The following is a 14,913-nucleotide window of genomic DNA, read 5'->3' as shown; positions in this document are numbered from 1 at the left end:
TGGCAGTGTGACATGTTGCCCGTCCTAAGGGGATTGTCTGGGATCTGCCAAGCACTGGTTGCCACTTGTTTTTATTGTCAGTAGTTGCTGCCGGTCCTGGCAGACCTGTTATGTCCTGATGGTGCTTAGGTATGATACACACAGCTGCCGCCTCCCATCCCTCTGGCAGCATAGGAGAGAAAGCCTGCTCCTTGGACCTTGACATCATTTATCCCTCCATTACCTGTGCTACCAGCTGGGCTTTATCCATTGCTAGGGATGGAAAGAAATTGTCAGGTGCAACACATTATGACCTCAGAGCGTTCCCTGGCTTCAGTGATTCGGCATCATCACACCATTTGGAGATTGTGGGTCTGGCCTTTAAATACCTGTGAATGAGACTAGGAACAAGGTATAAGGTAGGGGGTCCTGATGCGTGCTTAATCACGGATGACTTCTGCAGGCCATCAAGAATAAGTATGCAAGCAGCAAACTCCTGAAGATCAGCACGATTCCTCAGCTGAACTCAAAAGCCATCCAAGAGCTTGCGTCCCCTCTGATGGGACGGTCCTAGGCTGCTGTGGCCCTCGGGAAGGAGTGCTTCATTTGTTCGCTTTGCCTTGCTGATTTGGAACTCTTCATTTTGTACATAGTCCTCTGGTCTATTTCATGAAACCTTTTTTCAGACCTATTTTCTAAATGTATATTGTAGAAAAATAAAGCTATAAATTTTTCTTCACGTATCCTGTGTATATTTATTTGTGCATTCTATACTGAAAAAAACGTCAGTGGAAGCTTGGGTTGACTAATTTCTTTTTGGGCTATTATGAGAGCATGTAAATTATTGCCTTTATGGCCTTGGGAAAGACCATTGCCATTTGGCAATGACCTTCTCAAGTGGAAAAAACTAGAACTTGGCTTCAGTGAATGCTAACCCATTCTTAAACTTCTGAGATATAAAAAGATTCATGATGAAATTTGAAAATGGGAGGATAACTATGACAGTTCCTTTTCTAGAACGTACTCAACTATTTTCTCATTCCTATGCAGTAGCACCTGGCCCACTGGGCTGAGGGCTTCAGAAGCAGCCCTTACAGCACGCCTCTCTCTCAAAGGCATAGTGGGGACCAGGAATGTCAGTCCTAAGAGGCCACCACTGGAAAATGAGAACAGGTCTGCGACACCTTGTTAACATTGAAACTTGGAATGCATTTTCCTATTTCATAGGTTACTATTTGTTTTTTTGGTGAGCAGTTGATCACATTTAACATTATTCTGTGAATGCATTCTCAGTCTCCAGCCACTAAAAAGCAAGACAAAACCCATAAAATAAATGTCTTACAGCAACAACTTCCCAAACTATTAGCTCAGCACAAGTTAATTGCTTTTTGAGAGAAAGGAGCTAGTCAAATACATCCAGGAAACACTGCAAACACATTAAGATTCATAAAGGCTGGGAGAAGCTTTGCAGTAAACCTTAACTCCGCCTCCCCCCAAGTCCAGAGTGTGGTAAAAGCTGCCTTCTGTGCGACAGCGAGATGTGCAGGTGCTGGTTCTGTGACTCAGCTGTGGCTTCTGGCTGCTCTGGGAGGCGAGCCTGGCTGGCTCTAGCTAGCGCTCGCTTCCCACCCCTCTCCCTGGGCAGGCCGGGTTGTCTAAGTAAGTCTTCACGTGCCGAGCGCTTAGACGAACGGGAGGTGTCTGTGTGTAAAGCTTTAGAAAGATCCTTCGTTGAGTGAGACTCGTTCCCATGGCAGCCTTAGGCGGACTTGGGTTACACGTGTGAGCAGTAATGAAGTGAGACTCTGTGAGGAAGCTTCCCTGGCTCTGAAGAGCAAACTTACTTCCCAGGGATGCTTGAGCTCTGACTTCTCATCAGGAAGGGAGGGGTTTTGTAGACTATTTGGAGACATTTTATAGCTTCTTTATCACATATTTTGCTTAGTTAACTATTAAATACCCCGACTCAGGAAATTCCTCTTTCCAGGATGTCATAAAAAAAGACCTTTGAGATCTTCCTTATGTGCCACAGCAGGCACCCAAAACTGAAGTGTCAGACATATGAAATAAGTTTCTACTGTAAAGGTAGAAATCATAATATCATAAAAACCCTGCAATTAGGAAATGAGGCGATGGAACCATAGTAATTGAAAAGCCCCGATCCTGAAGCTGCATCGCATGGGTCTCAGTCTAATTAGCAACTGTGTGACCTCTGTGCCTTGTTTTTGTGTAAAAATGGAGGTAAGAGCATCTACCTCATAGTGTTGTAGTACAGAGTAAAGTATGCCAAGCCCTTGGCACTGTGTCTGGATGTGCTTGTATATTAGTGGCTGTTGTTATAAGGAGGTTGGTGGTCTTGGGAAGAGATGGATGTTGGGCATTCAGAGATATGTTAGACATGGCTCTTGCGCATCAAAAGTAATTTACAGGGGCATCTGGGTGGTTGGCTCAGTTAAGACTCCATTTCGGCTCAGGTTATGATCTCACCGTTCATGGGATTGAGCCCCATGTCGGGCTCTGTGCTGACAGCATGGATGATTCTTGGGATTCTCCCTCCTTCTCGCTCTCTACCTCTCCCCTGCTTATGTGCCTGCACTCTTTTTAAGTTTATTTTTGGGAGAGTTTACAAATTTATAGTTGTTGAATTTGTTGTCCTATTTGTGAATTTTTCTTTTTTTTAAGTTTGGTTTTTGATTTTTGAGAAAAAGATAATGGAAGTTGAAAGGTTGACAATTAAACTATCAAACTCCTGGTTATTTGATTGATTGAAGACAAAGATGAAAAGCATGGGCGTTGGGGTCAGATCAGGAGTCTATTGATGGTTCTTCTACTTCAGAGCTGCATGACCGTGGCCAAGGTAGTGAACTACACTGCTGCTCATTTGCAAAGTGGTTTTAGAGTAATTCATGGTGGTCAGAGGGGGTGGGTGCAGTACTATAGGTGGGAAAGGCATCAAGTTCCTAAATTCAGGAGCACCTGTGAAGACCAGTTAGGCCTCGGGAGTGACACAAAACAAGACAGGAAACGGAGTGACATTGCAGAATGGTCCCACTCTTTGACCATAAAAGCAAAAGGTGCCAGGAGCATCATCAGGCTCTCCCCCAAAGATGCATCCTGTACACCCTGTACTCTTGAAACTGGACTCTGGCCCCACCTGGCAATGAAATCGCTGTGCAAGTTGCAAGTAGAAGCAGGCCCAGCCTTTAGTCTGCCCAGCTCCACTTGGGAGGTCTGCTGAGTTTAGAGAGTCCAGAAGGGAAAAGATTCAGATTATGTATAAGCCCTGCACTGTGGCACACCAGTGAAGATCGTCAGTTACATGGATGTATAGCCATGTCGTCTTGCACTTGTTCTTGAGGACATCTCTGCCTGGAAGGAGCCATGCCTGAAGGAGGAAGATCTCTCCCTGGTGCCCGGGACAAGCTGCTTTCAACACCGAAACTAACAGTCTCCAGCAAGAGACTCCCAGCCTCCCTGGCAGTTGAGGCCACGTGACTTAAGGTCCAGCCACTGGAATATGAGTGGACATGGTGTGTGCACTTTGGAACAAATGTTCTTTTTTTATTACTATTAATTTACATGTTTATTTTTGAGCGAGAGAGACAGTATGTGAGCAGGGGAGCGGCAGAGAGAGAGGGAGACAGAGAATCCGAAGCAGGCTCCAGGTTCTGAGCTATCATCACAGAGCCTGATGCAGAGATCGAACCCACGAACTGTGAGATCATGACCTGAGCTGGTCAGACACTTAACCGACTGAGCCACCCAGATGCCCGGTAAGAAATGTTCTTGAGAAGGAAACTGCTTCTCATCACCTTTCCACCCTCAGGGCTGGGCTTGGTAATGGTGGTATCATGTTTGAACAGATGGGCTAACACGTGTGCATGGTTTGCATGCCTGTTGGGGGAACAGACTTAGAAAAAGGGCCTCACCCTTTGCCCTTTCCATGGGCATCGTCTTGCTTCCGTAAGCACTATGGAAGAGATGGCTCTTTTGCATGATGTTTACAGAGAGCCAACTGTGCTGACTGCTCTACCCCCTATTCATTAGCACTTAGTCCCTCTGGTGGTTCTCAAAATGTGGCCTGGGGATCTAAGTGGGGTGGGGGTGGGGGGTCCTTGAGACGCCTTCAAGAAGACCATGAGTCATAACTATTTTCATGATAATACTAAGATGTTGTTTGCTTTTTTTCTATTCTTGTCTGTCATTAGTGTACGGTGGAATCTTCCAGAGGCTATGAGATGTGATGATGTCATCACCCTGGTGGTTAGTGAAATATGTATGTGTGTTTGTTGGTGTTTTAAAATTTTCTGCTTTAGGGCCACCTGGGTGGCTCAGTCAATTGAGCGTCCGACTTCAGCTCAGGTCATGATCTCATGGTTCACGAGACTGAATCCTGCATCAGGCTCTGTGCTGACAGGTTGCTCAGAGCCTGGAACCTGCTTCAGATTCTGTGTGTCCCTCTCTCTCTGCCCCTCCCCAGCTTGTACTCTCTCAAAAATAAACATTAAAAAAAATTTAATTTTCTAATTTTTCTTATGATAAATATGGATAGCTATATCAGACAAAAGCATAATTCTTTGAGGTTTTCAATAACATTGAAGAGCATATTTTATCTTATTTCAATTTTTTAAAAATGTTTGAGAGAGAGAGACAGAGACAGAGACAGAGACAGAGCATGAGCAGGGGAGGGGCTGAATCCTGACATGGGGCTCAAACTCATGACCTGGGTCAAAGTTGGATGCTCAACCAACTGAACCACCCAAGCTTTTAATTTTAATTTTTTAAATTTTAACCTAATTTATGTTTATTTTTTTTTAAATGTTTTATTTATTTATTTATTTATTTCTAGGAGCGAGAGAGAGACAGCGTGAGCAGGGGAGGGTCAGAGAGAGAGGGTCACAGACTGAAACAGGCTCCAGGCTCTGAGCTGGCAGTCAGCACAGAGCCCGACGCGGGGCTCGAACCCACGAACCGCGAGATCATGACCTAAGCGAAAGTCGGACGCTTAACCGACTAAGCCACCCAGGCGCCCCAATTTATGTTTATTTTTTAAAACATTTTTAACATTGAAGAGAATAAAGGGGTTCTGAGGCCAAAGGGTTTGAAAACTGCTGGTCTACTACTCTATTGAACATCTCTATGCTAGGGAACATTCAAGCCTACTCACTTGGTGCTTGGTTACTTTGAAACCTTTGGTTGAAGGGATCTGTCACATCCCTAACATGGCATTTTCTACTGCTGTATATGTATGGTATATGTGTGCAAGCATACCATCATCCCAGACAGGATGGAGTGTTCTAAAGGCAGGGGTGACCCCTTGATCGTCCTTACATTCTTCCAGGTTAGGTGACTCTCAAGCTACCTGCACGACTGCTTAACTGAACAGTGAACAAAATGGCAGGCCTGGCTAGATGCAGGGCCAAGAGAAGCCTCAGATCCTGACTTCACACCTATAAACATGCATGTACTCACCTAGTGAAGCATCACTTGTTGAGGACCTCCTTGAGCCTGCCACTTGGCGCGGCTCCTGGGCGCAGTGCTGGGGCTCGCTCTGTGAGCCTGAGCCTGAGCCAGGGCTCTTCCTGCTGTTTGTCCAGAGGTTGGACTCCATTCCTATGTTGTCACCTAGAGCCTGAGGAGTCCCGGTTACACTCCAGTTTTGGAGGTCAATCATTAAAAGCAGCCAGGATTGATTTTTTTCCCTGTCTTTTTTTTTTTTAATGTTTTTTTAAAGTTTATTTATTTATTTTGAGAGAGTGCATGGGGTATGGGCAGAGAGAGAGAGGGAGAGAGAATCCCAAGCAGGCTCTGGACTGTCAGTGTGGAGGTCGATATAGGGCTCAAACCTAGGAACTGTGAGATCACGACCTGAGATGAAATCAAGAGTCTGACACTTAACCCGACTGAGTGACCCAGGTGCCCCTGGGTTATTTTTTTTTAATACATAACATTAGGAAAATTATGTAAAGCCAATAATTTTTTTTTAGTATAGCTGACACACAATGCTACTGTAGTTTCAGGTGTACAACTTAGTAATTTGACAAGTTTATACATGATGTTGTGTTCACAAGTGTAGCTACCGTCTGTCCTGTTTTGTCACTATTATAATGCCATTGACTGTATTCTTTATGCTGTGCCTTTTATTCCCGTGACTTATTCATTCCATGACTGGAAGTCTGTATCTCACTCTCCCCTTCACCCATTTTGTCCCCCCAACCTCCCTCCCCTCTTCCAACCACCAGTTGGTTCTCTGTATTTATAGGCATGATTTATATGTGTTCCTTTTTTCCCTAGATTCTGATTAGTAGAATCATATGGTATTTGTCTTTCTCAGTCTGATTTATTTCACTTGGCATAATACTCTCTAGATCCATCCATGTTCACTCAAATGGTACAGTCTCCTCCTTTTTTTTAATGAATACATTTTTATTTGAGGAATTTCACAAGTGATTCCTTCCAGTGCCCTCCAGGGTCACCTTAGTTCCTCCAGAACTTGAGCTAATATTTATCCCAGAATAACCTATGCTTCATTCAGGCTGTCCTGTCACTTGGCCTCAAATTCTTTTGAAGTTGGTCTTCTTTTATCCCAGGACTGATTTTTAAGGGGGAAAACACCAGGGGTGTGTGGTAACAGTGGAAGGTGATCTTGGCAGTCCTGCCTGTGAGAAAGCCACCTGTGTGTTGAGGCTATGGGGGGGTCCAGGGTGCTCCTTCCTTCTTATTCTGGTTCTAGCTCCTTCCACTTTCTGTGAGTCCAGGAATGTGAAAGTAAGTCCTTTGTCAAATATTAAGAGACTATTGGCGTAAACAGGGATTACCTTTCCTCATGTCATCACATTATGGCTTTATTTTTCTCTCAACTGGTCACAAAACGGAACAGAAATCTACTTTGAACACTGTTACTGTTACCAAATGAAGTTTGCTCCCTGTTGTTGAAAATGCAGAATCTAATGGTTTACTTGTTCCAAATTCAGATACACTTTTTTCTGCATATGAAGCCCCTGATAATTTTTCCCATGGACTCAAGGATCTTGGAATGGCAGAAAGGTGTGTTCTGGTCAAATCCTACTTTCCAAATAGGTTCAGAATGGCTGAGGCAGCCGGGAGGAGAGGCAGAGAGGTGAGTCTTCCCTGAAAACCGTTCCCTTATTGATAGACATGACATCATTTCTGACTTTTCACCATTACTGCAATAAGCACGGTGTTGGTTTGCTAGGGCTGCCTTCACAAAGCGCCACAAACTGGGCTGCCTACCCGCAGAACTCCTGGTCTCACACCTGTGGAAGCTGAAAGCCTGAGATCTGCGTGCGGGCTGGGCCCCTCTCCTTGGCGGTAGACGGCTGTCCCTTCACATCACCCTCCCTCCATCCGTGTTCAAATGTCCCCTTTTTATCAGAACACCAGTTGTACTGGATTAGGGCCCACCTTAATGACTTTGTTTTAACTCGATCATCTCTAAAGACTGTATTTCCAAATAAAGTCATATTGTGAGGTAATGGGGGTTAGTTAGGGCTTCACCATATCCGTGTTTTGGGGGTGGGGGACACAATTCAACTGGTAACAAATGTCAGGAAAGAACAGGTGGTTCACTGATTCCTTTATTGACTTAGGGGGAGGGACACGGGACACAGGAAAATGACCTGCGGGGAAAGGGTTGGGAAGGGTTTGCAGGGGCTGGGCTAGAAAGCAGTAACACTGATTCTATAGTTGAAAAGGAGTAGTGCACATTTGTAAGTACCTGGTGGGAGTTTTGTAATAAAACCTACCTTAAGAATAAGTACAGTGGAATACTACTTAGTACATTCATACATGTTGCTACCGTCTTGAGATTTTTATATATACAGTATATGATCTGTTTTTATAAATGTACAGCTTGAAAAAAGAGATCGTTCTTATAATAGGTACAGCATTAAACACAAAACCAACATGGGCCAGCCACATTCCAACTGAAGACCCGGAGAAAGCAAGGCCAGCAGCTGAGCTCCCGGACCCTGCTCAGCCTGGCGGGTCCCGGCCAAGTGGAAAGCAGCCGTCCTCTGCACCTGCGGGCTTGGCAGGCCACACTGGCCCTTGGCCTTTGCACGGGACGCGCCCGCTCGTGTCAAGCCCAGCCTGCGGAGAGGGCAGGTCCCCCTGAAGGAAAGTGGCAGAGAGGAATGTGTATGTCAGGGAAGGAAAAGAGGGAGGAAAGAAATGTGCTCTTTGACCAAAGGCACTTGTCAGCGGCCGCCTACAGCCATTCCCTGGGCCTGGTGAGCGAACAGGGTGCTGTTTTGATAGAGCCGACAAGGTCTAAGTGGACCTCGCCTGTCCTCTCACCAGGTTTAAATACAATAAATAAATCTTAGTGGGTGGTGGTTTTGCCCTCCTGGGCTCCTAGGAATAGGCTACCTTTTAGGATCGTTTATGCAGTGACACACCCTGTCCGCAGCCCAGCTTTTCAATGTCCTCCATGGGGAAGGTGCCAGAAAGACTCCAGGCCTTGCAGAAGGAAGCAATTGCTTGCTATGGATCAGAAGGAGAGCCCCCAAATGTCCCCTTCCCTGTCTGGAGCTCCTTTGCCCGTGCATCAGAGTCTCTGTGCACTTCAGATCTTGGTCACATAGTTGTTGGGGAACAGGCCCTGCTTGCCTCGTAGTCGACCCGTCCACCAGCCAGAAGGATCTGCAGGAGACAGAGGCGGCGAAAGTGAGGGTGAGCAGGGCAGTTCTGCCTGGGCCAAACACGCCCCACCCTGTGGGGCATCATGGGGCACAGGGGGTTGGGCTCCCTCTATGTTCTTTTTCCTGCTTTATTTTCTTTGAAAGAGTTTGTTGTAAAAAAGTAATCCTTCCCCCACGGCAGACACAGCACTCAGGGCCCCGTTCTAGAAAGTGCCTGCTGCAAGGTGAGGCTTTGCTGATGGCTGGAGGCTGCCTGGCCTCTCAGAGGAGGCTGACTGCTCCCCTTGGGGCCGAGGCATGCCAGCCTCAGGGCGCGGTGGGGCCACAGGAGGCCGCTGGGTTGTGGTGGGATGGTCCTGCCTCCCCAGTTTTTCCTCACGAGGGCTACTCCACCACTGTGCCGTTCCTTCCCCTTCCTCCAGCACAGCATCTGCTTTGCGGAGAACCCAGTGTGTGACACTTCCCACCTTAGCGCCAGGCCCTGCACTAGTGACAAGTATGCACCAATACTCTTCCAGATCCTCCTCTGCGACTGTGACCGCACACGTGCTCATCCTAACACCAGCAGCCACTCTGTCTTACTATTCTGCATCTTGCTTTCAATACTTAATAGCTATCATCTTTCCATGTCTGTATCTCATTTAAACATTTTTAAAAAGTTTATTTTTGAGACAGAGATGGAGCATGAGCGGGGGAGGGGCAGAGAGAGAGAGGGACACACAGAATCTGAAGCAGGCTCCAGGCTCTGAGCTGTCAGCACAGAACCCGATGCGGGGCTCGAACCCACGAATCAAGAGATCATGACCTGAGTTGAAGTTGGATGCTTAACTGACCAAGCCACCCAGGCGCCCCAGTCTGTATTTCATTTTTTAAACGGCTACACTGTATGCATTTCCTTATTGATGGACATTTGTTCCCAATTTTTCACTATTGATGGAATAAATTTTCCTACCTATATCTTTATGTCCACATGCAAGTAGGTCTGTAGGATAGATTCCTGGGTCAAAGAATACAGACCTTTTATTCTGTAAGACAATATGATTCATTTGTTGTAATAGGTGATATTCTTAGATGTACTTTCAAAAGTATAAACAGTAAAAACAGCTACCCAGATCCTTTTATTAAAAAAAAAATGCTTATTTTGAGAAAGAGAGAGAGTGTGAATGGGGGAGGAGCAGAGAGAGAGAGAGAGAGAATCCCAAGCAGGCACAGAACCTGACACATGATTCAATCTCATGAACCATGAACAGATCCCTTCTTTGAGGGCCTGCAGCATTAGATTTTTTTTTTGTGCTTTCAGAGATATTTCATGTATATAAAAGCAAGTGTTTATAAAAATTATTCCCTTCTTCCCCTTTTGTACACAAACAATAGCAAACTATGCCTCTTACAAGTTTTGCACTTTTTTTTTTTTTTTACAAATAGTTTACTGTCAAATTAGTTTCCACATAACACTCAGTGCTCATCCCCACAAGTGTCCTCCTCCATGCCCATCCCCCCCTCCCCCCCACATCCATCAGTCCTCAGTTTTTGTCAGCATTCAAGAGTCTCTCATGGTTTGCCTCTCTCCCTTTCCCCCACCAATTCCCCCCTTCTTCTCCCCCTCGTTCCTCCGTCAAGTTCCTCCTAATCCTCCTATACGATTTTGCACTATTTTTAACCTTAATGGTATATAGCACCTGGGTGGCTCAGTTGGTTAAGTGTTTCACAGTTTGTGGGTTTGAACCCTGCCTGGGTTTTGTGCTGACAGCTCAGAGCCTGAAGCCTGTTTCAGATTCTGTGTCTCCCTCTCTCTCTGCCCCTCCCCTGCTCGAGCTCTGTCTCTCTGTCTCAAAAATTTAAAAAAAAAAAAAAAAATTATATATATAAAGACCATTTCATATATAAAGGGTTTCCATAGTATCTTCCAATAGCTGCATGACTTCCTATCATTTGCCTTCTTCTCTGTTGGTCTTTATTTAAAACAAAATTTTTTTAAACATATTTTATTTTCTGAGAGACAGAGTGCAAGTAGGGGAGGAGCAGAGAGAAAGGGTGATAGAGTCCAAAGCTGGATCCAGGCTCTGAGCTGTCAGCACAGAGCTCAATGCAAGGTTCGTACTCATGAACATGAGATCATGACCTGAGCTGAAGTTGGATGCTTAACCGACTGAGCCACCTAGGTGCCCCTGGTGTCTTATTTTTTTTTTTAATGTTTATTTTGAAAGAGAAGAGAGAGAGAATCCTAAACAGGGATTCCTGACATGGTGTTCGATCTCACAAACTGTGAGATCATGAACTAAGCTGAAATCAAGAGTCAGACGCTTAACTGACTAAGCCACTCAAGTGCCTGGGTCTTTATCTTCTTGATTAGGAATTCTTGGGACGCCTGGGTGGCTCAGTCGGTTGAGTGTCCGATTTGGCTCAGGTCATGATCTCACAGTTCGTGGGTTTGAGCTCAGAGCCTGTAGCCTATATTCAGATTCTGTATCTCCCTCTCTCTCTCAAAAACAAATAAAAAACATTAAAAAACAAAAAGGAATACTTTATATATTAGTGGATTTGTCATGAGTTGCAAATATCCCCTCTTTTTAGATCTTAATATTTACGTAGTTGAGTCAAATGATATATTATTTTACAGCTTCTTGACTTTCTATCACTTTCATAAATATTTTCCCACACTGGTATTATTAAAAAAAATTTCTCCCATACTTACTTCTAGGATTTCTGTTTAAATATTTATTAATTTGGGATTTACCTTGATGGAAGGGGTTAAATATAAATTCAAAGTAATTATATTGACATGGGCATTTTAAAATTTTGGTAAATAACCATTAAATTTCCTCCCCAAATCTATTCTAGCAGTAAGCTATATAAGAAAGTACCTTTCACTGTGACTTGGCACAGATACTATAGTCCACATTTGATTTACAGTGACTAAATCCAGAAAGTTCTTAAAACTTAAAGGTTCATGTAATTCATTTGATGGCAAAACCTGACCTGAACTGATTTCAGTTCATTTATATTGTTTCTTCCGACAGAGGGCGAATGCTCAGATGCTGCACAGCAGAGATGCTGAGTCTGACCCAGGTTGTTGCCCTGGGAACCACCAAGTGTTCTAATATATATATGGTGTATATGTAAATATATATATAAATGTATATCAATCACACATATACACACCATTATTGACTTTCTATCCATCTCTGATTTCTTTCTAAAACTCAGAACTTAAGGATCTGGATAAGGGAATAAGGACTGGATCTCATTTCGGTCCTTTGCTGGTGTCACAGGTGAAGTCTTGGGCTCTCCCTTACACTCGGCCATGCACTGTCTCAGTAGCATTTGTCCACTTTTGGACTGGACAGTTTGTCTTTGTATTCATGTGGAGGAGCTATTTAGATGTGTAAAATGTTTTTTCCTAGCCTGCTTTCTATAATTTACCTTTGTGCCTGGTGCAATGGACCATAGAGAAGGTTTTAATTTAGCCTTTTAATGAGGTTTAAATCCTCTACGGCTTGTGGGTTTGAGGTTCTCCATAGGAAGACTTTCCACCCCCAAAGATTAGTATGATATTCTAGGTTTCCAAGATTTTTATAATTTAAATATTTTTCGATCTTTAATTCATCTGATATTTTGTGTATGAGGTAGAGCTTAAACTTTATTTTCTTAACAAAATGGAAAGTAATTGACTGTCCTTCCCCCGATTTAAAATGCCACATTTAGCATATATTAAATATCTCTATGGCACAAAAACAGATCAATGGAAAGAATAGAGAACCCAGAAATGGACCCACAAACATGTGACCGGCTAATCTTTGACAAGGCAGGAAAGAATATCCAATGGAATAAAGACAGTCTCTTCAGCAACTGGTGCTGGGAAAACTGGACAACGACATGCAGAAAAATGAACTTAGACCACTTTCTTACACCATACACAAAAATAAAAATGGATGAGAGACCCAAATGTAAGACAGGAAGCCATCAAAATCCTTGAGGACAAAGCAGACAAAAACCTCTTTGACCTTGGCCACAGCAACTTTTACTCAACAGGTCTCCAGAGGCAAAAATGAACTACTGGGACCTCATCGCACAGTGAAGGAAACAGTCAGCAAAACTAAAAGGCACCGGACGGAATGGGAGAAGATATCTGCAAACGGCATACGCAGATAAAGGCTTGGTATCCCAAATCTATAAAGAATTTATCAAACTCAACACCCAAAAAACAAATAATCCAGTGAAGAAATAGGCTAAAGACATGAACAGACACTTCTTCTCCAAGGATGGCCAACAGACACATGAAAAAATGCTCAACATCACTCATCAGGGAAGTACAAATCAAAACCACAATGAGATACCACCTCACACCTGTCAGAATGGCTAGCGTTAACAACTCAGGCAACAACAGATGTGGGAGAGGATGTGGAGAAAGATGATCTTTTTTGCACTGCTGGTGGGGGTGCAAACTGGTGTAGCCACTCTGGAAAACGGTATGGAGGTTCCACCAAAAATTAAAAATAGAACTACCCTATGACCCAGCAGTTGCAGTACTGGGCATTGATCCATGAGATACAGGAGTGCTGTTTCGAAGGGGCACATGCACCCCAATGTTTATAGCTTCACTATCAACAATAGCCAAAGTATGGAAAGAGCCCAAATGTCCATCAACAGATGAATGGATAAAGAAGATGTGGTATATGTATACAGTAGAATATTACTCAGCAATCAAAAAGAATGAAATCTTGCCATTTGCAACTACTAGGGCGTATTATACTAAGTGAAATTAAAGAAAAACAAATAACATGGCTTCACTCATACGAGGACTTTAAGATACAAAACAGATGAACGTAAGGGAAGGGAAGCAAAAATAATATAAAAACAGGGAGGGGGACAAAACATAAAAACTCTTAAATATGGAGAACAAACAGAAGGTTATTGGATGGGGTGTGGGAGGGGGATGGGCTAAATGGGTAAGAGGCCTTAAGGAATCTACTCGTGAAATCATTGTTGCAGTATATGCTAAGTAACTTGGATGTAAATTTAAAAAATTAAAAAATCATATTTAGTACCAAAAAATACAATGCCATTATCACAAAAATTAATACATAAACATCTCTATACATGTGGCTCTATTTCTGGATTCTATTCTAACTTCTGTATATTTCTGCACTCACACCACATTGAATAAATTACAGTGATAATTTATAGCATTTTTTGAGAACTTCTAGGGCCCTACACTTTACACAAATATGTAATTGGTTTGACTATACCCCCAAATACTTGGTATTTCTAGAAAAATCTGAAATACTGGGAACTAAAAAGGAAGCAATACTCAAAATTCAACATTTAAGGAGACCACTTTATATCTTCTATTATATATACCATATACATACATGCAGACAGCCATATATTTTATATTTTTACAAAAGTGAGGCTGTAGTCCAGTCTGTATAACCTTTTCCCCTTTTCTCATGAACATTTTTCCATTTCAGTAAATATACTATAGTATTGCAAAGCTTATTTAGCCAATCTCTGCTACTGGGTAATTGGTCATTTCCAATATTTTTGCTGAACAAAGCTGGTGATAAAAATTCTGTTTGTGTTTACTAAGCATTTATTTCAGCCCTTAATTTTACTCTGACACTTTTGAGGAAGGATACTAAATGGCTAGAATATTAAAACCTATAGCAAACTAGATGGCTAAATGAGATCAAAATAATGCCTAGAGGCCATTTAGGAGGTCAGTCCAGGGACGCAGAAGTCTCATGTGAGCTCATATGAAGAAGGAGTTTGATAGAAACACCATTCCTGGAACTGTGTGTCCTTGGTCACCTCTTCCTGAAGGCTAATCTTACCAAGCTGTCCTTGCTCTGCTCATACTGGATGGCTCCACACTTGGCCACAAGTCCTCCTGATCCTGACATTCAGGGCCCTCCACTATCAGGCCACTCCTAGCCTCATCTCGTCTCCCGTGGCATCTCCTGGGGGACCCTGCCCCATGACTGAGTGTTGGCTCACTTTCCTAAAGTGACCTGCTCTTTCTGGTCTCCATGGCTTCTCTTCCACTCCTCACAAATGCCATTTTTTTCACGGTGCTTTTTCATATCCTAAGGAGGTATCGTTTTAAAGATACTTCCATAAGCCCTAATGTTTGGTCATATGAATATTACATTCTAACTTCTCTACCAAGTTAATAAAGCATTCAGCCAAGCTCATAGCGTTTTTTTCTTTCTTCTTTTTTTTCCTTTTCTTTTTTTCTTTTTTTTTTTTTTTTTTTTAGTTTTTGGGAGGG

General features: G+C 43.3%; 2 protein-coding genes across 2 annotated transcripts in view; one reads left to right on the top strand and one right to left on the bottom strand.

The window, feature by feature from the left end:
• Positions 1 to 722, top strand: part of CCNB2 (cyclin B2) — a 29,384-nt gene extending 28,662 nt beyond the window's left edge. Inside the window, exon 9 of the mRNA XM_077745345.1 lies at positions 443 to 722. Coding sequence (XP_077601471.1) covers positions 443 to 553 — 111 coding nt within the window. The 3' untranslated portion in view covers positions 554 to 722. The remainder of the gene's footprint in view (positions 1 to 442) is intronic.
• Positions 723 to 7,559: 6,837 nt separating this feature from the next.
• Positions 7,560 to 14,913, bottom strand: part of MYO1E (myosin IE) — a 198,391-nt gene continuing 191,037 nt past the window's right edge. The window contains exon 28 of the mRNA XM_077747818.1: positions 7,560 to 8,643. Within this exon, the coding sequence (XP_077603944.1) occupies positions 8,567 to 8,643 (77 nt within the window). The 3' untranslated portion in view covers positions 7,560 to 8,566. The remainder of the gene's footprint in view (positions 8,644 to 14,913) is intronic.

Source organism: Crocuta crocuta, unplaced genomic scaffold (assembly GCF_008692635.1).
Source record: "Crocuta crocuta isolate KB4526 unplaced genomic scaffold, BGI_CrCroc_1.0 scaffold130, whole genome shotgun sequence".
NCBI classification, from domain to species: Eukaryota; Metazoa; Chordata; class Mammalia; order Carnivora; family Hyaenidae; genus Crocuta; species Crocuta crocuta.
The sequence above is the reverse complement of the archived record's forward strand: the minus strand, read 5'-3'. Positions and strand labels throughout refer to the sequence as shown.